This window comes from Esox lucius, chromosome 15 (assembly GCF_011004845.1).
Source record: "Esox lucius isolate fEsoLuc1 chromosome 15, fEsoLuc1.pri, whole genome shotgun sequence".
NCBI lineage: Eukaryota > Metazoa > Chordata > Actinopteri > Esociformes > Esocidae > Esox > Esox lucius.
The window spans coordinates 20,256,383-20,280,628 of record NC_047583.1 but is presented as its reverse complement, the minus strand read 5'-3'; the positions used below and the strand labels follow the sequence as shown (position 1 = coordinate 20,280,628).

The 24,246-nt window shown below is 40.5% G+C and overlaps 2 protein-coding genes across 8 annotated transcripts; one reads left to right on the top strand and one right to left on the bottom strand.

Moving 5' to 3' along the window:
• Window positions 1-8,133: 8,133 nt before the first annotated feature.
• On the bottom strand, window positions 8,134-20,340 carry slc5a6b (solute carrier family 5 member 6). 6 transcript variants are annotated; one of them, XM_020053988.2, is made up of 17 exons: window positions 20,321-20,340; window positions 15,510-15,665; window positions 14,873-15,355; window positions 14,636-14,701; window positions 14,458-14,509; window positions 14,114-14,181; window positions 13,399-13,553; window positions 13,110-13,250; window positions 12,886-13,015; window positions 12,561-12,649; window positions 12,320-12,432; window positions 12,089-12,159; window positions 11,554-11,640; window positions 11,229-11,422; window positions 10,585-10,691; window positions 10,317-10,438; window positions 8,134-8,860 (listed from the first exon to the last, which is right to left on the bottom strand). In XM_020053988.2, the coding sequence occupies exons 3-17, from the start codon at window positions 15,218-15,220 to the stop codon at window positions 8,717-8,719; spliced, it is 1,887 nt and encodes a 628-aa protein (XP_019909547.1). In that variant the 5' UTR covers window positions 15,221-15,355; window positions 15,510-15,665; window positions 20,321-20,340; the 3' UTR covers window positions 8,134-8,716. The 6 variants fall into 6 exon arrangements, with proteins under 6 accessions (XP_019909547.1, XP_010876849.1, XP_010876851.1 ...); XM_010878547.4 differs by lacking the exon at window positions 20,321-20,340 and adding an exon at window positions 17,812-18,068; XM_010878549.4 differs by lacking the exon at window positions 20,321-20,340 and adding an exon at window positions 17,812-18,068 and having other exon boundaries at window positions 15,510-15,531.
• On the top strand, window positions 18,256-22,598 carry cenpo (centromere protein O). 2 transcript variants are annotated; one of them, XM_010878554.5, is made up of 6 exons: window positions 18,256-18,764; window positions 20,376-20,542; window positions 20,664-20,820; window positions 21,346-21,614; window positions 21,807-21,969; window positions 22,463-22,598. In XM_010878554.5, exons 2-6 carry the CDS (start codon window positions 20,396-20,398, stop codon window positions 22,570-22,572), a joined length of 846 nt encoding a protein of 281 aa, XP_010876856.2. In that variant the 5' UTR covers window positions 18,256-18,764; window positions 20,376-20,395; the 3' UTR covers window positions 22,573-22,598. The 2 variants fall into 2 exon arrangements, with proteins under 2 accessions (XP_010876856.2, XP_010876855.2); XM_010878553.5 differs by having other exon boundaries at window positions 18,259-18,745.
• The last annotated feature ends 1,648 nt before the right edge of the window (window positions 22,599-24,246 follow it).

The window sequence follows — 24,246 nt, the reverse complement described above, 5'->3', positions numbered from 1 at the left end:
AACGGGAGCTTCGTGCCCTGGATGTGCATCCCACAAATCTCCATCAACTGCAAGATGCTATCCTTTTAATATGGGCCAACATTTCTAAAGAATGCTTTCAGCACCTTGTTGAATCAATGCCACGTAGAATTAAGGCAGTTCTGAAGGCGAAAGGGGGTCAAACACAGTATTAGTATGATGTTCCTAATAATCCTTTAGGTGAGTGTATAATAGCTAATTCTAATTATTTGCCCCCCTCTAATTATTTGTTTGTGACATGATGTCTGCCCAGCAGACTCATCCCAGCCTCCCACCTTGTACGTCTGGCCCAGGTGCTGAGGGGCAGCAGCCAGCACGTGGACATGGTGTCTCTAGGTCAGGGCCAGGGCCCCGGGGCCGAGGAGCTCATTTCCAAGGCCCAGATCCTTAAGGGCCGCTGGGTCTTCCTGCAGAACTGCCACCTGGCCGTCTCCTTCATGCCCAGACTGTAAACCGTTGTCACCCTGTGAATGACTAACAGCACTTATGGATGCAGTGTTCTGCTTCTCTTTTGTTGTGTTTAATTGAAAGGTAATGTGGTGCAAGAGAACTATACGATGTGATGAATTTGTTGAAACCATGTCGATGGTCCTGTGAGATTGCCTGGAGGTGCAGTGCTCTCAGGTACCAACATGGACCCAGCAGTGGACGGATTTCTCCCCACAGATCTTAGTGTTTTTTATCCCTCCTCAGGTTGAATTGGAAAGGCTCAGAGCTGGATCCTCACTTTCGTCTGTGGCTGTCCTCCAAACCCGACCCAGTGTTTCCTGCCCCCATTCTGCAGAGAGCCGTCAAGGTCGGTCTGGCTACCGGTCCCACATCTTACCATTAGAGGGTGATCTGTTCTATAGAATTGGTGATTCTAGTTCTATAGTGTACCTGTGAGTGAATCAGTCACGCAGATTGCCATTGTCTGAATTGTTTTGTTTTTCCTCAGGTGATTCAATGTCACACACACAACCCAAAAATATCTGATGTTATTACTAATTCATTACTAATCATTCTGTTCTGTAGGTAGTGGTAGGGCCTTGGTTACTAATACAGTAATTCCACTTCCGGGCCTGTACCTAGCATGGTGGTCTCTGTTACTAATAGAGTATCTTTTTCCTCTTCTGCAGAGAGCGATAGAGCCTCCTTTAGTCCCAGCAGAAAGGTGACCAAAAGAAGCTTCTGCAAGACAGACAGCAGCCCAGGGTGGAAGACTGCTCTTCAGCCTCTGCTTCTTAAACACCATTGGCCAGGAGAGGAAGAAGTATGGCCCTCTGGGATTAAACTTACCCTACACCTTTACTTCTTCTGATCAGGAGGTACACCATGATGAAGCATGCTGTTCCACTCAGCAGAGCTTCTCAGCCCTGAAGACAATGTGCTTGATCCATGTAGACTTGGAAAACGTGTTTGTGGTATCCATTGTACTGATGACACAGTGTGTCTTGTATCTCTGCAATACTCCTCTGGGACTTACTAGACTTAGGCATGTGCACATCCAATAACATTCTGTTCGTGTCTCAGATGTCAGGGCTGAACCAGGAGTGTCATGGTTATCCAGATGATTTGAAGATTCCCAGGGCGGCCTTGCGCCTATGTCACTAATCTCAAATGCTGCTACAACTGGACAAGGCTTCTGTCAGGCTAAGGTTAGAACACAACACCCGAAGGGCTTCTGTCATGCTGAGGTTAGAACACAACACCCGAAGGGCTTCTGTCATGCTGAGGTTAGAACACAACACCTGAAGGGCTTCTGTCAAGCTAAGGTTAGAACACAACACCTGAAGGGCTTCTGTCAGGCTAAGGTTAGAACACAACACCTGAAGGGCTTCTGTCATGCTGAGGTTAGAACACAACACCTGAAGGGCTTCTGTCAGGCTCATGGAGGAATCACCTCTCCGATCTACATTAGCATATTCAAAGGGCAATCCTGTAATTGTTTGAACTAAGCCTGCTATATGAATGTTAACTGCCACCTAAAACAGATGTTAGATAATTAAATATCACAAACTGTACCTTTCTTGAGGAAAAATAGTTGTCAGCGTTGAGAGACATTACATTGTATCGTTCTTTGCAGGGTTTCCCTACTTTTCCTAAAGACGCCAGCTGGTTCCAGTGCAGAGCCTACATAGAGAAATCATACCTGACAAGGACCTGGCCGAGGTGTTCGGCATCGACAGCAGGGCAGAGATGGTGATCCTGCAGATCCAGACCCAGCAGCTGATCCAAAACCATATTCAGCCTGTAGCCCAGGCTCTCTGACACCAACTTGCTGGCCAGGTGGGTCTTAGCCCTTCACAAAAGTATTTGGACAATGTCCTTTATTATTATTTTTAAACCCAGGTCAGCTTTACCCTCAACTTAGCCTGCAGCTCAACTGTCAGACAGCAGGCAGTTGGGCAGGTGGGCCTGTTTCCCCCTCTAGGGAAAATACAACCCACAAATAGATATATGACGTGTCCCTTCCACACTACTCAGCTGAGCCAAGGGACGCTGACCTGGTTTAGCATCCACCATAGCGGGAGGAAAGAACACAGTGAAAAGATCATTGTTGACCCAGCACCATTTGGATTGGTTCTGCCATGATATTGTGATAAGTTTGATACTTATCTTCGAAGAGAGAGCATACATTTTCATACTGGTCCGCCACTGGAAAGCAAACTTACCACTCTGGTATTTTCTTTTTTTACCAGGTAATGCCTAAGAACACATTCATATTTTAATGACAACCTGGGAGCAACTGGGGTTAACTGCCTTGCTCAGGGACAGAGCCAAACATTCCCCTCGTCAGCTCAGGGATGCAGTCTGGCAACCTTTTGATCACTAGTCAGATGCTCTACCATGCCAATCCAAACACCATGCTTTACCAACTGGTCCAGAGTTGGGTAGATTATGTGGTGTGGAAATAGTGGAATGAAATGCAGAATTGTTTTCTGTTTGTTTGTCGGGAGCAGCGTCAGGAGGATGTCGTTCTGAGGATGGCCATTTACACCCTGAAGAAACTACCGGAGTCAGTAGAGGTTGATTGTGTCACAGTGAGAAGAACACTCTCTCAGAGACATAATCGCCGAAGCCAGCTACCCAGAATTATCCACCTCTGACCTGGATAATTCAGTATTTTTACAATAGTTGACTAGCAGCTCCTAGTGGCTGGTTGGATTATTGTGAGCTCAATGGTGGTTGTTGGCTGGGGGTTATGTTCAGCCCCTGCCAACAACCACCACTAGTATGTGTGTATTAACTTCCTGGTTGAGCGAGCAGTGTGATAAGGATCACCATAGACTGCCTTGTGCTTTGGAGGAAGCAGTTTTGAATTTTATCACACCTGGCTTTGGCGTAGCGTGGTGACGCCGGGCCGGGGTGCAAGGTGTCCTTACAGCAGCCATGGGGGATGTTCACTGTTTCCTTGTTCTCGCCACACTGTGTTTGCATCTGTGGTCGTCCATGCATTTGAACCGTGAAGATGAGATGCCCAGCGTCGGCCTCCTCTGCCCTACTGGTGATCCTGCAACAGGTTATTGATTGCTTGAGCCACCTCCTCATGTGTTCCAGCTTCCTCTCCTTCACAGCCACCATCAGAGGGGAGGTGCTGATGAGTGAGGCTCTGGAGGAGGTCTACACTGCCCTGCTGACCATAGTGGTCCAATCAGAATGGAAGGTATAGAAATGAACCCTCTTCACAGCTCTCATACTGCACACAATTGGAACCTCATGGCGTTCGACACATCATCATCAGCTTTGCATCTTTTCCTTTTATATTATTCTTTCCTTATTTGTCATAAAAAAATATTTTAGTGTAACAGGGCCCTTAGTTTAGGCTTTTGAATGTTCCAACTAGGCCTCTAAATATCCTCTATATGTACATGTTCTGTAGAATATAGAATGTAGAATGTTCTATAGTAATACTATCAACAAGCAGTTAGCAGTCACTTGGCTGTGTTTCTTCAGAGCCTGGGCCGACAACATCAAGATCCACCTCCTGGAAAAGTATAAACATTGAATAACTCTGCTAACATACATATAAATACATTTTCTGTTGTTAAAACTAATTAAACATCTTTATAATGCCATGTCAATTTTTACCATCCTGTTCATTTCTATTGGAACAGATGCATACATGGTATATAATCAGAATCCATTATTAGTATTATAAGTTTATATATTGTTAACCCCTAATATTAGCTGTATACCTCATGTAAATTCAGAATATCAACAATTAGTGGAGGCATCTGTTCTCTGAACTGTCCACTTAAGACTGACCTACACCATTTCAGCAGGAAGCCTCGTTCCTATTGTCTGTCTGGATTCTTCTTTCCACAAGGTACATATTAGAAGCTACGATTAAGATATCTAGAAGTCGTGAAAGAGAACCTATTATAGCTCAAAACTAAAATAAATAATTGCCGTTCTTTAGTGAAGGGATATGTATTTTTGGTTTAAAATCATATCACCTTTGCAAATTTTTGTTAAAAATGAAAATTACATTTTGAAGTAGGAACATAATTCTAATAATTTGAAATATTAGTTATAATAGTTATTTTGATTCTTCATGCATCTTCCCCAAAGGGTTTGTGACATACAGGTGCTGGTCATATAATTAGAATATCATCAAAAAGTTGATTTATTTCAGTAATTCCATTCAAAAAGTGAAATTTGTATAATTTTTACATTCATTCCACACAGACTGATATATTTCAAGTGTTTATTTCTTTTAATTTTGATGATTTTAACTGACAACTAATGAAAACCCCAAATTCAGTATCTCAGAAAATCTGAATATTGTGAAAAGGTTCAATATGGAAGACACCTGGTGCCACACTCTAATCAGCTGCAAAGGCCTTTAAATGGTCTCTCAGTCTAGTTCTGTAGGCTACACAATCATGGGGAAGACTGCTGACTTGACAGCTGTCCAAAAGATGACCATTGACACCTTGCACAAGGCAAGACACAAAAGGTAATTTCTAAGAGGCTGGCTGTTCACAGAGCTCTGTGTCCAAGCATATTAATAGAGAGGCGAAGGGAAGGAAAAGATGTGGTAGAAAAAAGTGTACAAGCAATAGGGATAACCACACCCTGGAGAGGATTGTGAAACAAAACCCATTAAAAAATGTGGGGGAGATTCACAAAGAGTGGACTGCAAGTCAGTGCTTCAAGAACCACCACGCACAGACGCTGCTGGTGTTGGTCCACTGTGTTTTTTGAGGTCCAAGGTCAACGCAGCCATCTACCAGGAAGCACTTCATGCTTCTTGCTGCTGACCAACTTTATGGAGATGCAGATTTCAATTTCATTTTCCAACAGGACTTGGCACCTGCACACAGTGCCAAAGCTACCAGTACCTGGTTTAAGGACCATGGTATCCCTGTTCTTAATTGGCCAGCAAACTCGCCTGACCTTAACCCTATAGAAAATCTATGGGGTATTGTGAAGAGAAAGATGCGATACGCCAGACCCAACAATGCAGAAGAGCTGATGCCCACTATCAGAGCAACCTGGGCTCTCATAACCCCTGAGCAGTGCCACAGACTGGTCAACTCCATGCCAAGTCGCATTGCTGCAGTAATTCAGGCAAAAGGAGCCCCAACTAAGTATTGAGTGCTGTACATGCTAATACTTTTCATGTTCATACTTTTCAGTTGGCCATCATTTCTAAAAATCCTTTTTTTTGTATTGGTCTTAAGTAATATTCAAATTTTCGGAAATACTGAATTTGGGATTTTCATTAGTTGTCAGTTATAATCATAACAATTAAAAGAAATAAACATTTGAAATATATCAGTCTGTGTGCAATGAATGAATATAATATACAAGTTTCACTTTTTGAATGTAAAACAAGCGGCTGAAATGGGTTTTCTCAGAAGGGTGGCTGGCTTCTCCCTTAGGGATAGGGTGAGAAGCTCAGCCATCCGTGAGGAACTCGGAGTAGAGCCGCTGCTCCTTTGCATCGAAAAGGAGCCAGTTGAGGTGGTTTGGGCATCTGGTAAGGATGCCCCTGGGACGTCTCCCTAGGGAGGTGTTCCAGGCACGTCCAGCTGGGAGGAGACCTCGGGGTAGGCCCAGGACTAGGTGGAGAGATTATATTTCGACACTGGCCTGGGAACGCCTCGGGATCCCCCAGTCAGAGCTGGCAAATGTGGCTCGGGAAAGGGAAGTTTGGGGTCCCCTGCTGGAGCTGCTGTCCCCGCAACCCGATACCGGATAAGCGGATGAAGATGAGATGAGATGAAGTTTCACTTTTTGAATGGAATTACTGACATAAATCAACTTTTTGATGATATTCTAATTATATGACCAGCACCTGTATAGCTGTTTTCCAGAACTGTGCTCGAGAGAAGAACATGTCTGTGGACTCTCTCTTTCAACTATCATGTCCAACCCACTAATGAGGGCTCTAGCAATTGGAGTAAAGTGGCAAACAAAACTAAAAGAATGTTTGAGGTAACTATGTAAATCAAATAAAAATGGGGATATGCTTCATTAACAGGTGGACTAACATTAAAATGCCTACTTACACACCCTTTCCTAATTCAGAGTTAAAAATAAAGATCACTTGAATTTCTTGACCATGATTGACTTCTTGTAACCGTATATTGGACTCTGATATCAACAGGGTGGAAGGTTTGCCCACTCTTCTTTACAGTAATGCTTCATCTGTCAAGTTCTTGCACTCATCGCCAGTGTCATGACCCCTACAGCATTTTGATAGGAATGAGATCTGGGCTTTTACTCTGCCATTCTATAACCCTACATGTCATCTTTTTAAGCTATTCTGTATTTGTTTTGCTTGTCTGTGCCAGGCCATGAACACCATTCTTTACGGTTGATTTGAGGTTCTTCTGTTCAAAGACAGTGTTTCATTTTCGCCAAACATGGCGTCTGTCATTGCAGCCAAACAACTTGGCCTTTTACTCAACTGACCAGAGGACATTGTTCCAGTTGTTATGGTCTTAACCCAGGTGTTGTCTGGCAAACGCATGTCATTTCTTGATATTTTAAACAACTGACTTTTCTAATAATAACAGAGGCTTCTTCCTTCCTGACCTCCTCTGTAGGCCCATGCACTTTGCCACTGATTGTGGCCTGTAGATCAGGAGTTCTCAAATCTGTGCCTGACGACCCAGATTCGTTTTTTTATTCTACCTGATAGTTATCTAAATTTTTAGATGATCCATCAGACTGTGGAATGATGTACTTCGAATGTCTTGGAAATAGCTTTGTTACCCTGCCCAGACTCACAGGATTCATTAATCTTTCTTCTGAGGGCCTCGGATAGGTCTTGGCATGATGTATCACCAAAAAGCCCTATGTTTTAGGCTGAACAGGACCACGTTTCTAATCTTCATGGAAGGCTAGACCCACCCAAATTACTTTCTCATGATTTTCACCTGATTCTAATTTGATCCATTGTGTGGTTTTATATATTTTACCTTTATCTAATTAGCCAGGTTATTTGGAACAAGTAATAATTCTTTGCCAAAAAAGGCCTGTACATACAGTACAATATGAATAGAAGTAACAACAAGATACATAACAAAAAAAACTGTACCAACCAGTACAATGAAACCAGTCTAACCCACCATCTCCAGTGCACATATACTGCCCCCCCAGCCCACTGCTCTTTCAGGAAAATATATCTTCCCCACAGACTATAATACATGAACACGATATCTGCTCTGGAAATGCAGACATGCAACAGTAATTATTAGATATTACATGTTAAATCTTTCATAATACAAGTATTTGAACTGATGTATTTTATAATTTATAAACAGTCTTATTTAAAACCACTCCCATTATTATTTGCATGTATTTAGTGTAATTCCTTTTAGTCACGTAACTATGTTGCCTTGGGATGGCCAGAAAGCTGCTGCAGTTGCACCTCCTCTGGAATATCTTTAGGACCGCCAGTTCTAAGCCTGTCCTCTGTACCGTACCTCCATCAGGGATGGCTTTCTCTCCTCCAGTATTTTCACCAACTTCATCACAGCCGTGTCTCTCAAAGCACTGGATACTCGGGGCCACTGCCCTCCTCTGCCAAATCAATTAGTAGACTAACACAATACTAATTCTACAGCACCAAAAAATAGTTTTCTAATAAAGAAATAAAAAGGCCAGTGAAACTTGAAATACTATGAAATATGTTTAATTTCAACAATGATTCTCTCAGTAGTATAATCTTTACAAAATAATATCTGTCTACACATACTAGGCATACATGATACAGTTATGCCCCAGAACACATTAGTGAAAGAACCAACTACTTTGAGAAGTAATAAAATATTTTTAGCACAGTGCTTTTAGTCAAGTAATATTTATCAGTTCTCTTTCTTTCTGTAGGGTTTTTGCCCCATGTTTATTACAACAACAAAAAAAAATGGTCCATTCAAATCTGATTGTCCTCAACTAAAGGACTCAAGAATATGGCCATGGGTTGATGTCTGATGTCAATATATGAAATACTGTACACCTCTTTGGTGTCGCTAGGCATCACATACAGTGAACATGTACACATTGTTGGCACATTTTCAAACCAACAGTAATTTGGATTACAAACAATAGCCTGGAAAAAAGCTTCGCAATAAAAAAAAAGAACATTTCCTCACCATCTAACAAGTTCTCTCTGAATACTACTCATAGACATTCAATTGGGAGCAGACTATATCAGTGCCGGAATTTACATAACATGAGGTTATGGAAGAGTCTCTGTTCTTCACAAAGTTGTCTCACGTTCCACAACAGATGTGTGGGAGGTGGGAAGAAAGCTCTGTCTCTCTTCAAGCAAGCTGTCTTCTGTGTAGATGTCCTGACCACTGCTCTCCTTGTATAGGACAGGTGGATGTTCCTGGATGAGTGTCTACTCTTAATAAAAACAGACAGTATTCACAATGTTGGGGGTGCTTAATTTTATGCATGTGCAACAACAGAAATACGCTACTGCAAACAAATGGAGGAATTATTTTCTGCTAACTTCACACAGTCCTCTGCTTCACAGACCCTCTAATACACTGTAGTCCCTCATACACATTCTCTCTATTTCTTACACACACACACACACACACACACACACACACACACACACACACACACACACACACACACACACACACACACACACACACACACACACACACACACACACACACACACACACACACACACACACACACACACACACACAACTAACCTAGTGAGGACACAAAATCAAACATTCCAACTTCCCTAAACCAAATCTTAACACTAATCTTAATCTCAATAAATGAACCTTTATACCTATACTTTAGGGCTAAACCTAATTTTAATTCTGAAGATGTGATCAGAAAGAAGGTTGGATATGCACACTGTGTGTAAAGAAGTGTCTGCTGTACACACAGTTCCTAGGCTGAAGTCTTACTAACTGCAAAGATTAAATTCCACTCTGCCTGTGATTAGAGCCCCTCATGTGTGCTAATGAAGCATCGGTGGCATGATGAACGGAACTAATGTGGGTCCTCATTGGAAATGTTTGTTCTCTATTACATATTTCTATATGAAAGTATAACCCTAACTAACCCTAACTCCTCAGCCTTGCTAAGGCTGATATTGATAAGCCTTGTAACTTACACATTTACACAGATGGCAATTTCTTGCCAGCTATCTTCCTGCTTTAAGCAGCAGCAACTGTGTTGCTTTTTTATATTCATATTTCTCTAAAATGATTGTGTGCTCCTTTTGAATGAAATATGTGGCTCTGGTAGACTTGTCCATGTTTGCAATTGGTCATATGGTTCACACACTGCCCCTTTTATGTGAACGCGCTCGTCGCTAGATTGGGAAAACCTGGGTTTATTTAACAAATTGATAACCACCGTAGTGACACCGCTTATGCAGGATGGTTAGGCTTAGTGAAGCCAGAAATCACGGGCATGGTGAACTTGCTTCGTAGTATAGGACTCATGGGTGGGCAAACCAAGGCCCTCGGCTCGAATCTGGCCCAAGAGGCAATTCCATCCAGCCCGTGGTAGGTCATAAAGTAGTTTTGAGGGTGAAGTAAAACAGAACTCACCAGCCTATTCTTATACATCCGAATCTGAATTTCAATTATTTAGATAACTGTATAAATGTTTTAATTATTGCCCTTTTCTGGTCTGCAAATTATTTATGATTAAGAAATTTCAAAACAAATGCGGCCCTCCATTTCATTTCAAAATCCTGATGGGGGCCCCCGAGCCAAAGCGTTTGCCCTCCCCTGATCTAGAGTGTTATGTTGTTTTGCACTAATGAACACCACCCTGAACTGGAACATGATGACCCGGTGTGCTCCGTTCACTTGCCCTGTGTTCCAGTGATGTGGTGCAGCACAGCTTCTGTCTGAGATGATCTGGTACAAAGAACAGCATGTTGGCCAGCAATGGATACAGAGTGCCTGGGGTCACATCGTCCTCTTTCATTGGACCTTCATTAGAAAAAGGAAAGAGACACACTCAAACAAATTAGAGCGGGAGCATTAAGGATATAATGTTTCAGAATTTGTCCTCTGATTTATTTTACTATTATTTAATGTACTGATGCTAAAATGACTAAATGGAAATGTATCTGTACCTGTGAGAAAGCTAACGATTAACCCTGTGATCACCACAGTGAAAGAGTTGAGAGCACTGTACCACATGAAGGACAAGGAATAAAATCTCTGCAGTCCTGTTGGTCGGCTAAAGAACAGTTAAAAGAAAACGGTTATAATTACATTATTAAAACCCCAAAATGTATTCACATATTTTCATCTGAGTATATTGTATTTTTCTGGGAGAGCTGAGATTTTGAATCTTCAATAATTATATTTTTGAATGCTCAGTTATGAAAAGATAACGGACATCTCCTGAGGAGAAGGTATTTTTGACACATTAGCCACCTAAATGTTTGAATTTCTTCAAGGGTGATCTATATAAGCATTTGTGACAAATGCTGAAGAATAAACAAAATTGTATTGATTCATTGACTAAGCGGAAAAGAAGAAAGCCAAAGTACCAATATTGATTCCCATGGATTAATAGATGGATGTCTTCTGCCTCAACCGAAGTTGTCAAAAAAGGTTGAGCAATTTGTAGAGGATATACTTCTAGGACTTAGATTGGATCAGTTGTGTTTAAGTTACATTGGCAACGTGGGTTTGAAAATGGGGAGTTCTGTGTCTGTTAAATGTAACCTTTTGTTTGCTTCTTAATTGATAATTAATTCTTCTCTCTTACCTCAATGTTCCAGTAGGCCCAGCAGTACTGATAACTGCAGTCCCTATGGCTGCGGTGATGTTAACTGAGAGCTGTACAGTAGTACAGTTGAAATGGGAAACAGCAGCAGGACCTCCAGAGGTCTGGGTTAGGATGCTCCCGATGCCCACCCAAAAGGCCATCACCAGGCCTGACCCCAAACCCACCAAGGCACCCTGGAGTAACATGGAAGGGCATCATCACATGGATTTACTACAGACGCATCTTACACCAGCCGTTGTCACAAAATGGTTTCGTAATATCCTTAAGTAGCAAGCACAAACACTTACTGCGCATGAGCACTTACTGTCGAGGAAGCCTGTGGAAAGAACAATCCAAGACAGAAGACGCCAAGAAGAGGACCACCAATCATTCCAAAGATTTTGAAAGCAGCCTTGAATTGAAATGAACACAAACATTGTCAGAGATAGACATAATATTGACATTTCATCTAAACAGTTATTTTAAATGATAAACGGAGTTGTTTGGCTCCTAGATGCAGATTGTGTGAATGGTGAGAATGTAAAATCCCTACTTGAAGGTTTCAATGACTTTGGGGAGACAGAGCTTAGTGGTTAGTATATAACTGTAAAAAGTGTGTCATTATGTCCTTGAGCAAGGCACCTAATCCTAAATGCTCCTGTAAGTCACTCTGGATAAGGGCTTCAGCTAAATTAATAATATTAAGTTAATAATAGCAAAAAGGCATCACAGGTTCTGCTATATGGCCAATAAGACATGGCTAAGGCTGAAATCCAGGAACTCTGTTGTTTCTAGGAACACCCCAGCCATATACCACACCCCCTTTGGCTTATTATTTAAATATCCAAGTTTGAGCTTACCTGCAAAACCGAATCGCTCATCAGGTGGGTTACATACGCCATTGCCAGACACAGCAATCCATATAAACATGCTAGTTAAGAAACAGACAAATTAAATGAATCTTTTGAACATGAGTGTGGCATTGTCTATGAGGACCCTGTTCTAAAACAACCCATAGACCCTAAGCTCCATGAAGTGCTAAGGGGTTCAGGGTTGTTTCTGAACAGAGCCTAAAGGAGATCTGAACATACCCAGTCCCTTGGAGAGTAGGGTGGCCCTGGTTTCTGTCATGGGTGGGCACTGTGGTTTGATCAGGTCCTCCATGGTCACTGTGGCCAGAGAGTTAAAGGCGGACGAGATGGTGCTGTGGAGACAAATAAGAAATGCCGTTGTTACACCCTTATGATACTTTGCTACTTCAAATTCCAGAGGTCTAGTCTGGGTTACTGTATCGGTAAAAAGGCTGTTCTAAATATTGACTGGTTGACATACCTGAGAGTTGCACTGAATAAGCAGGCAATAAACAGCCCGGACAGACCAGGCAAACCCTGTAGCATGTCCATCACAAAGTATAACACCATCTGTAAAGAGAGAATACACTGGTTTGTGTATTAGTAGACAGGAGAGTAGCACTAGCAACACAAACTCCCACCCAGGAGCACATACACACCTGAAATATACACACATACTGTACTATGCCTTTTTGTATACACGCACATTTTGGACGCTAAGTGGCTGGTTTGTGACCTCATACACAAACCGAAACACCGTAATTTAATGATGACACACAAAAACAATAACAAACACTCATGCTGACTTCATTTTTGGAGAAGACGCCCAGCTTGTGGAAATGGTCCTCCCCACAGTACCGTGCAAACATAACCAAGCCCATGACGCAGCTCAGAGCTAGCGCTAGCTGCAGAGACGGAAACACCATGTAGCAAGACCTGCGGAAACCACAGAGTCACCCGAAGGTGTTAACATAGCATGGGGTTTCCCTATGTTTACAATACATAGCAAGTAGGGTACAAGTGGCCTTACATGACTGCATTCCTCTCGGTCTTGGAGCTGAGGTATCTCTGTACCTGGGCCTGGTTGACACCGTACAGAGAGAGCATCATGAAGACCCCTCCCACCCCCAGGGTCCAGAATGTGTACCTCTCCGTAGGGTCAGGGTTCAGGCTGCGGAAACGACATGACGGCAGGAAAAACACATAATCAGAATATTATGACTGGCACTTTGGAATTGAAACACAAAGTTGAAATTAAACGTTAAACTAGATGTCCAGTCATTTTTTCAATACATGACGATGGTGCCCGGTCTACTCACTCTATGCCAGAGATGCGGTTTCCCTCCCAGACCTTCCTCCAGACCTCAGCCACCCCCCCAGTCTGATGAACCCCCACCACAATTACAACAAGCTGGCCAGCAAACATGACTAGGGTCTGGAAGACATCGGTCCAGATCACTGCCTTCAGGCCTCCCTGTAATGACCAAGTGTAACACTGTTACACTAGTCACAAAGATAATAATGGTTGACATTATAAGAACGCAATAGAAAGATATAAGTGGGATAAGTGTTATTTGTAAATCATTTGAATGTCTAATAATTCCAGTTTATTTTCAGCTTGATCACTAATGGAAAAACTATGGCGGTGGTGGCAGGGGGGATTAGGCATTTTTTATTATGCTATTTCTGAAAAACAAATTGAATGTGTTATTGGGTGACCAGGGTTCTAACGCTTGTGGATTAGCCCAGGGGTCCTACAGACTGTGGTGAAATTGCCCAGCAACATCCGGATTTAGAAGGTTTGAATTTGGCTGCCTTGCCTCTAGCAACTCTATATGGCAGTTTGGGTGCCTGTGAGCTCTACCAAGGTAGAAGGTCAGAGTGCATTGCACTAGCACATAAGGATTCCAGTGTTGACTTTTTAGTTGAGTAAGCATCAGGATTAGAACCACTGGGGAGACAAATGGGGTCAAATAAACAAAACTTATAAAAGGGAGGTTGTTCAATACGGTTCAGGACTACAAAAAAACTTACCAAAGTTGTATAGACTGTACACACAATTCCTGTGGCCAGTACTGCACCCCACAAATCAAAGCCAGTAACTATTGGGAAGCATTGAACAAAATGAAGCAACATTTCGTCACACATATTGCACAATTCGGGATGAGTAAAAAATTTTGTTCTGTTGGACTGGTTTCCCAGACACAGCGGTTTTCCTACAGCCCTGGACTAAAAACAAAAGTGTATATTGAAAGGGTATATTGAATGTTTTTCAGTCCTGGAAAACAAGCCCTATGTGTCAGACACTCTTGGCTAAAAAAACAAGTAAATAAAGTGTCTGTAAATTCTAAAAGCATAACAGAATCAAGGTGACTGACCTGCGTTGAGTGCTAGTGCCGGAGTATAAACACAAACCCCCATGTAGACCACCTGCAAAAGACAATAGCAGTCATATCAGAGTTTTCTGACCATCAATAATAATCTATAACCAAAAATAATACAAGTTAGATTTATTTTACTAGTTTTATCTTTATTTCTGGAATTGGTGAACATTACCGTCTGAAAGATGAAGGTAACTGTTCCACAGATACGCACTGCTTTGTTGAAGCGCAGTTCCAGATACTTGAAAAAAACACCAGCATGTTAAGCATTTATTTCCTTACCAGTACCCAAAACACCACTAAATACCTGACAGGATTTAACAACTACTGACTCATTTATCCTATGTATTCTCATTCCTAACTTTTTTTCGCTGCAAGCTAAGCTTGCAGGAAGCATAGCCAATGTACAGACCTGGTAAGCGCTGGTTAGATGCAGCCTGTAGAACACAGGAATGAAAACATGTGCTGGAATGAGTAGGCCCAGGATGTAAGCACAGCCTATGAACCAGTACTGAGTACCATGGTTATAGACCTCTGCCGGCACACCCACTATAGCTACAGCTGACTGAAATGTAGCAATTAGTGAGAGAGAGAGGGGAAGGCAGCTCATGCTCCGGTCTGCCATTAGGAACTCCTGAGTGGTGCGCTGTCGACCCCCTGACAGGGCATAGTACAGTCCTATGCCCATGGATGCCAGCAGCAAGACGGCAAATATGACATAGTCGATAGTGGTGAAGTGCATTTGTGCCAAAGGATCCATCTTGGGCCAGGATTAGGCCACTATGGCTTAATAGGAAGAAGATGAAGGGGTAGGGAACTCCAAGTACAACAGCTCAGGAGTAAGGACGTCTTCACCACACTCATCCATCTGAAGATCCCAACATCACTGAAGACACTGCAATTAAATATGGGGGGAAATTGTGTTGACCTTTATTTGTTACCAACCCACCCTCAAGAAAACCAAACATGATTTGACTATGATAGACCTAGTTTATGTTATATATTGAATCTATACTGAACACACATTCAAGGTAAGAAATTTCACATACCTCTCCTTCAGACCCAAACATCCTTTGGAAAAAGATGCAACAGGAAGAGCAGGAGAAGTTGCTTTCACAAACTTTCAGATGCCCATCTTTAACTACACACAGCATGACACCATACTGCCATTGCATTACAATTCTTGTATCTTCCTTTCTTGGTGCCTGTAGTAAATATGCACATATATTTAAAACGTGACTATACAAAAACCTGAATAACATAATAACCAATATACACTACTGTTAAAGTTAGAAATGTCCTTGTTTTCAAACATAAAGTGTAGACATTGTTAATGTTGTAGCTGGAAACTGATTTTTTATGGAATATCTACATAGGCATGCAGAGGCCCATTATCTGCAACCATCACTCCTGTGTTCCAATGCCACGTTGGGTTTGCTAATCCAAGTTTATAATTTTAAAAGGTTAACTGATCAAAAGGAAAACCCTTCTGCAATTACATCAGCACAGCTGAAAACTGTTGTGCTGATTAATGAAGCATTAAAACTGGCCTTTAGACAAGTTGAGTATCTGGAGCATCAGCAATTGCGGGTTCAATTACAGGTTCAAAATGGCCTGAAAAAAATAACTTTATTCTAAAACTCGTCAGTCTGTTCTTGTTATGAGAAATTAAGGCTATTTCATAAAATTAATTACTAATAAACTGAGGATTTCATACAACGCTGTGTACTACTCCCTTCACAGAACAGTGCAAACTGCCTCTAACCAGAATATAAACAGCGGGAGGCCCCAGTGCACAACTGAGCAGGAGGACTAAATACATTAGAGTGTCTGTATGAGAAACAGACATTTCTAAGGTCCTCAACTGGCAGCTTCATTAAATAGTTACCACAAAAACACCAGTCTCAGTGTCAACAGCGAAGAGGCAACTCCGGGATGCTGGCCTTCCAGCCAGAGTTACAAAGAAAAAGCCATATCTCAGACTGGCCAATAAATACAAAAGATTAAGATGGGGAAAAAAGAATGCAGACACTGGACAGGAAATTTGAAAAAAAAGTGATATGAACAGACAAATCTAAGTTTGAGGTGTTTGAGGATCACAAAGAAGAACATTCGTGAGATGCAGACCAAATGAAAATATGCTGGAGAAGTACTTGACGCCATCTGTTGAGCATGGTGGAGGCAATGTGATGGTCTGGAGGTGCTTTGCTGGTGGTAAAGTGGGTACTGATTTGTACAGGGTAAAAGGGACCTTGAAGAAGGCTATCACTCCCTTTTGCAATTCCATGCCATACCATGTGGATTGGGCTTGATTGGAGCCAATTTCCTCCTACAACAGGACAATGACCCAAAGCACAGATACAAACTATGCAATAACTATTTATGGAAGAGGCAGTCAGCTGGTATTCTGTCTATAATGAAGTGGCCGGCACAGTCACCGGATCTCAACCACAAGGAGCTGTTGTGGGAGCAGTTTGACCGTATGGTACGTCAGAAGTGCCCATCAGGCCAGTCCAACTTGTGGGAGATGCTTCAGGAAACATGGGGTGAAATCTCTTCAGATTACCTCAACAAATTGACAACTATAGGACGCCAAAGGTCTGCAGGGCTGTATTCACTGCAAATTGAGGTTTCTTTGACAAAAGCAAAGTTTGAAGTACACAACTGTTATTTCACTTTAAAATAATTTTAACCATGTCAATCACTATATTTCATTGAAAATAAGAACATGTCTAAATGAACCCAAACTATTGAACAGTAGTGTAATTACTTTCAGAAAAACACAGTACCAATTAACACCTTCCGAATCTTTTAAAAATATATTTGAACTCTTTTCAAAAATGTATTACCTTTTTACTCAAAACAATCACCTCAACAAATGTTCACATGTATAGAAAACAAATAATAGCTTACACTACATACTGTTAACATGATAATATGCATTTTATCTACCCGTCACAAACGTACTTAAACAAACCTAGTCAAAACCTCGTGTCAGTAGTTGAGGGCATTGTAATGGGCGAGTACATTTTTTACGATCCGGTTCCGGAAGGCGTAACACGGGTTAAAGAAACTTTAGGACGAATGGAACGGTCTAGCGTGCACGCGCAAACTCTGGCAACAGTGGCACCTAGTCAACTTTACCCTGCATACCAGTTTGTGTGGTTACATTTTTTAAAACATAATTAGCTGCATAGTCCTGGGCTATACATAATCCTACAACAAAACAAACGAGCTCAAGTGTCCCTGTTCTTGTCTAGACTAAAATTAAATAGTATTTTGATCAAACTGATAATCCTTAAATTGGTTTCACCTCAAAATAGCCACATTCCCACTGAGGGGACATCATACCTGGATACGATGTGGTGCGTTCAGGCAGTTTCCAGTACTTTCATAAATCGGGGTTCTGTCAGTTATCCTCCATCGCGAAACATCAAGCCCCGAGGTAGCTTCTTGCGATAAAAACGTGGTTGCCAGCAAATATACAAATCGGTTGCAGCGCTATCATAGCTATTTGAGTAGCATTCAATATAGTTTGGTTTTGGTTTGTTAACAAGCAGCAGGCGTATACAATTATCTAAAGGTACACTATTACTTTTTGATACGGTGCCTGTAGTAAGGTACGTCGTGTCAGGATAAAAAAAAAATCTACGACACGATAATAAAAAGAAATATATATGTATATCAGATTTCAGAAATTATTTATAATGCTGTGCTTTTTTGAGCAAGTGCAAAAATATTTCACATTTGAAGTGAGAATGCCACTGACATTGTTCATGCTTTTTCACAGATTTGTCCATAACGCACTGTATCGCCAGTTAACAGCGCTCAAAGGCAGTATTGTCAGTTGTGGAGGTTAATTTTAATGACTGTGTGAACAATTGTCTTAGTTGGGTTGAGTTACATATATGGTTGTATTGCTGAATTAGAAATTGTGCGGGTTTTTTGAGGATTCGTGCACATTTCGGATATGGTATACTGTCAATCAAATCTGGCAACCCTGGTGAGATGGTGCAGCGTCATTTGGCTTTATTTTTATTTTGTTCCGGGTTGGAAATGTAGCCGCCAAATTCAAGTGACAATGGGCGCTAACAACTAATGTTTTCAAAGAGTTAGCTAGATATTTCTTATGTACTTTATTACTTATGTTATTTTAGCACTTCTTAGAGTTCGTGTATCCAACATTCTTTTAGTTTGGATGTCAATTTTTTAAACGAGGTTAGGTAGTTTGAAAACTAGCTAACGAACGTTATCATGGCAGACGCTATGGAGGAGCCGAGAAAAGGTTAAGTGATCCAATTACAGTAAATATAATCATATTGCCCTTTACATGCTTTATATCTATGGCTATAACTGAGCGTACACTAACAAGTGTTACAAGTATCATTTGTTGTTTGTTGTGACGACAACGAAGCATTCTGAAACATTTGAGTCAAGTCAAAAAACGGTTCATTGCTAATTTCTTTTAAACATAGTAGTGCACTGCACTGTACTACTGTACTACTTAGTACTTGTCACTTGTATGCTTGATCTTTATGAAGACTTGGAGATCTTCTTGTTTTTCTACTTCAATAATATAGGATTCGAACTCGTGAAAATTAACTGTAATAAAAAAATCTAACCCAGGATGAGCTTTAAACCGTTGTTTATGAATTCGAGATCTCATCTTTTTTTGTGATATGAGACATTTTTTCTTTTGATGATTAAGCTTACTTTCCTTTGGATAATTGGAATTAAAAAATTGTACCAATATATATGACTTGGGCATTTTCGTTTAGAGAAATGTTCAATTATAATTGCCAAAAAATGTTTTGCCATGGGTTTAGAAACAATATCCCACAATGATAATGCTAAAAAGTGTCTTTAGAAATGTGAAATAGAAATGTGAAAAATTCAATGAAAATCAAAAAAATTAATAAGCGCATAAATATTTAGATATTCCATTCACTACTTTTTGGCTTCCATCAAAGCTTTAAGTCTTCTGGGGTATACCTCTATTAGCTATCTTCAGACCTGGATTTGTACAGTACAGTTGTTCAAAAGCTCATCTGTGGTCTGTAGGCTAATCAGACCAGAGAATATTTTTCCTCATGCTCTCAGAGTCCTTTTAGGTTCCATTTGGCAGCATTTCATTTGCCTTTTACTCAAGGGTGGCTTCTGTCAAGCCGCTCTAACATAAAGGCCTTTTGATGGATCTCTGCAGAAATGGTTGTCCTTCTGGCATGTTCACTCATCAACAGAGACACTATGAAACTCTGTTAGAGTGGCCATTTGGTTTTTGGTCACCCTCCTGACCAAAGACCTTCTGGTCCAGTTACTTATTTTAGCCTGATGGCCAGCTCTAGCAACTTTCTTGGTGGTTCTGAACTTCTTCCATTTCATAATAATGGAGCCCATCTTGCTCCTGGGAACTTTCTCCATGTTCCTAAAACTTTATTAGAATATCTGTCCCCCAAATATTATTTTTTTGTATTTTAATATCAACTGTGTGTGAAAAATTCTCAAACTGAGCCCTTTATGTCCAGTAGAGGGCAATGTTTAAATACTATAATACTTGAGTAATAACATTGTAGCAACTATTAGACTTATAATTTGTAAGCCTAAGGGATTAAAATGGTGTCATTCTGTCTACACATAAAAGAAAAGTGCAATCGAAACGTTAACAAGTATAATTACGTATGTGAAATTCTTAATTAAATTAAGTGTAGGACATTATATATACAGGTGTATGTCTTTCTATCTAGAAATAATCTCAAATCTCAAATAATCTCGGCCATAGATACATTCAAGGGTGTTGAAGCAGGAAAATTGCAAATAAGACTAAAACTTTATAATATAAATATAAAAGAAACACTCATACCTTTTTATCTTCCTGCCTGGTTATAATTTATTGTCTTAACTTTTAATATCCACAGATGTCTTGGTACACTTGAACATGTTGGAAATGAAGGCAAACCACTTGGCAGTGAAGCAGCAAGAAGTTTGGCAGGTTAAAGTTGGTCGTGAGGAACAGCTGAATGCGACACTCCAGGCACTCATTATTAAAAGAGACCAGTTAAAAGCTGAACTAAAGGCAAATACAGTAAGTAAGCTTGTTACGTAATCTCAAGTAAGATAGCTGGCTGGATTATTTCTGACATCAATTATACTGATTATTACTGCTAAAAGCTAACAGCAATTAAAAATTATGTTTTGCTTTCCAGTCTCTCCAAAACTTAAGAACTCTCCTGGATAAAACTAATGCTCCATGTGAAAGGGATGTTGAAGACATGGAAAATGGCTCAGAAAACTCACAAACTCTGCTCTTGATGGCCAGACATACACAACTGAAGGACTTGCTTCATGCTCACCACCTCATTGGTACCTAGAAACCAGAAAAGATAAACCTTATAGACAGTGCAAGTATATTCCCCCTCTATGATCTTCTGTATTGTTTCTTATTTTATGCATTATTTAATTTTGTCAGATCTTTTTTTGGGTTGTGGTGTTATGTAGAGGAAGCCTGAGAGAAAAAAAAGTACATCCAATTTAAGTGCTTATTTCATTGGTTTGGTGTGCTAGGTAAGCAAACAAGCAATCTTCGAGTGTGAAAAAGTGGTTGCCTAATTCACCCCAAAGGAAGGGAACAATGACTTTTTCACATGAGCATTTGGTTCTGTATACCTTTATAAAAAATATAAAGCATTAAAATGTGTTGTTTTGTTCACTCCGCTTCCCTATTATGTATTATTAGCTTTTAGTTGAAGATCTGCTTACAGTAATTGGCCAAACGTTTTCTAAAATCAATTAAATCAGCCAGGGGGTAAATACTTTTTCACAGCTATGTGTATATGTTGCATTTCAATTTGAATCTATCAACATCTCTTTTTTGGTTGTCTTCCACAGGAGGGTATAATGTGCTCCTGACTAAAGGTAAGGGAGTGTGTGTCTCGATTGCCACTGCCTATGAAGGCCTCTACCTTGAGACTTATAACCTGGAGATTAATCTGCAGTGTAAGATTAGAATATCTCGCCACAACATCCCTCCGTTCATCCCCCTGGAAACAATGGTAAAGCAGGGAAACATGCAGACAGACATCAGGGCTTTTCTGGACACCCTCAGCCAGTATCTCAATGCCTATGTTGGCCGCAGGCAGCAGCTACACCTCGTTAAGGTATCAATCTAAAATTCTATATTCATCCATTTCCGTATATTGTATGTCTAAAAATAAGATTTTGTCAACATAAAATATGATGTAAAGAAATATTAATATGAAACTATTTGTTTTGAAATTATTTGAAGATCCTTCTAAAGACGATAACCACCTTATAGCTCACAACAAGCTGTATTTTCTGTTTGCTCCCAGGAGATCCATAACTCTGTTCAGGTGATGGAGAGTAATGCTCTTTGTACTATACTGGTGCTGATGTTCACTGTACCAGGAGAGAAGGCCAGAGCTGCACTGTGTACACTGGAGTATAACGACCACACACAATGCCTACCCACCCGGGTTCTCATTGAGTCCGAAGGTAGAATGAAAAATAACACTAGATACAATTTTATTACATTAAATGGAGACTCCTGGACGTTTCAAACAAGCATTAGTGCTAATGGAAACTATCATTAGTGCACTGACTTCCGGTCAGTATACAGTATGCTTTATAAGCATTTACTGGCAAAACTAACTCTTGCTTCCTTGATACTGCACTTGTGGATGGTATTCATAAGTTTATTGTATCCATTTAAAATTAAGATATACAACTCCGAAAGAAATTCAGACACCACTGCATATTGAACGCCTCCGTTCCTCACTCAAAACTTTCCTTTTCACATTTCTTGGAAAGGAAAGAAAAAGGTGCAGTGGTCTCTTAATTTTTTGCGGAGCTGTATTTTAATGGCTATTGAAACAACATTTTCAAACATGAAGATATTACTTAAGCAATGTGCCAACCTATTACATCTGTAGCATTAGTTGTACCTTGCTTTTAGTGTGTGCCTGTCTGTGTTTGCGTGTGTATATAGACACTGCCCTGGCCAGTTCTCCACAGTGGAAGAAGGACCAAGCCCTACTTCTGGAGACCCCAGTACACAGAGCCTTGGTGACTTTGAAGAAGAAAGGCAGTATTGCTTAGTCTGAACACACAGCCTGTTGTTAATATACTCAACAAAACACTTGTCTAAGTCAGTGTATTACTTTATTACTTTTTATACTAATATCATTGTTATATATCACAATATTCTTCTTTTTTCTTTAAGAAAAGTCCTAATTTTACCAGTTTGACAACCTTGTTGGCAATGTGATTATAATAATAAAGTATGCTGCTGAACTAAATTAGCACTATCTTAATATATTTGACTGCATCTGTTAACTATATTCAGAGGTACTATTCCAATGTACAACCCAATATAGAGGAAAACTGATGGGCACATTTCCAGACCTTCAATAGTCAAGAATGACTTCACAAAGGTTTCTAGAAAACAAAAGTATACATGATAGAAGACATGAAGATCAAGTTTCATTAGAACTTGTATAATCCCTTTTCACCTGACCTGTGAATACAATGCTTCTGTCATTGTTTTGTTTTCCAGTTGCTGAGTGTCGTCAAGTGTTTTCAGAAAGTTGTGTATTTTCTGGGTTAGCGTATCCCTCTGGTATTGTTTGATTCTCTCTTTCTCTCCTTTAGCCTGTAGCTGTTGTCTGGCCAGCTCCTTCTCAGAGATACTGTCGATAGTGGATATTTGCCTCAGTTGCATGAAGGAAAACATGCCTACTCTGCTCTCTGTCTCTCTCTGCTTAGATGAGTGCACTGCCCTTGCCTGGGTGTCTTGGTGCTTGCTGGAGTGTATGATTTTGGGCTGCGCTGACTGAGATCTACTGCTTTGCAGTGGTGTTCCTTTATCATCAAGCTCATTTGTTAGAGGTTTCTTTACAGTGAGATTAGCTGGTGATGTCTGGCAACGTAGGATAATTTTTCCTCTGTTATTAGAGAGAGAGTTGCTGGAGTACAATCTTCTGTTCTCAGAGGCTGAGGCAGCACGAGCCATCCTTGCCTTTTTTGTTTCATTGATCTCTTTCATGGTGATGTTGATTGTGGCACGAGGTTCACAGACTTTGAGAAGTAGTAGATTTTTGTGGTCCCTTATCAGGGAGTTTTTCTCCTGATACAGGGCTCTGAGGACGTATCTGTGCCTCATGTCTAGTAGCTTCAGTTTGTGCTGAAGAGTAACTTCCTCCTGATGATTTAGAAACAGCACGTCCAGAACAGACTTTGGTCTCCTACAGATGACCATCTCTGTCATATCCAGATCATGTGGAATCATGGTGCTTAGAAATAAAAGGAAAATGTTGAATTAGGCTTCTCTATTCATCATATCAACAATGCTGATGTAAAGACGTGAATTATCATATCTAACTATCTTCCTATTCATAATTCACCTGAAAATAAATGTTTTATGGTATCATTTTAGTTTAGTTCTTACCTGGTGATTGCAGCAGGACCTAAGCATTAGCTTATAGTTCCAGACCGTGTGGCTCTGTTAACTTTTGAGGTGTGGATGTAATCAATATAGGCCACTGGATAGTCTACTTCTGGTGGGAGTGTTGGCTGCTATGACATCTACTCAATTAACAATGCATTGAAAGGTATTGAATTTCTGGGTTTTGAGGAGTGGATTATACAAAAAATAAATTGTATTTTCTTATGCTGACAGCCACTGTTTGTCTTTTTTTTAAAGGTTTTATTCTTTAGTTTATGTTTACCTTGTAATGGTTTACGAGGTGAATTGCTATAGTTGTTGGGAGGGTG

Bases quoted from the DNA above. Each gene is read 5' to 3' on its own strand.
- slc5a6b (XM_020053988.2), bottom strand. From the start codon at position 15,220: ATGGATCCTTTGGCACAAATGCACTTCACCACTATCGACTATGTCATA. The intron at 14,182-14,457 runs GTCAGTCACCTT...GCTTCCCAATAG, and splicing joins GGCACTAGCACTCAACGCAG to TTACTGGCTTTGATTTGTGG. The intron at 12,433-12,560 runs GTATGTCAACCA...TTGTCTCCACAG, and splicing joins TTATTCAGTGCAACTCTCAG to CACCATCTCGTCCGCCTTTA.
- cenpo (XM_010878553.5), top strand. From the start codon at position 18,715: ATGGCAGACGCTATGGAGGAGCCGAGAAAAG. The intron at 18,746-20,375 runs GTTAAGTGATCC...TAATATCCACAG, and splicing joins TATGGAGGAGCCGAGAAAAG to ATGTCTTGGTACACTTGAAC. The intron at 21,970-22,462 runs GTAGAATGAAAA...GTGTGTATATAG, and splicing joins GGTTCTCATTGAGTCCGAAG to ACACTGCCCTGGCCAGTTCT.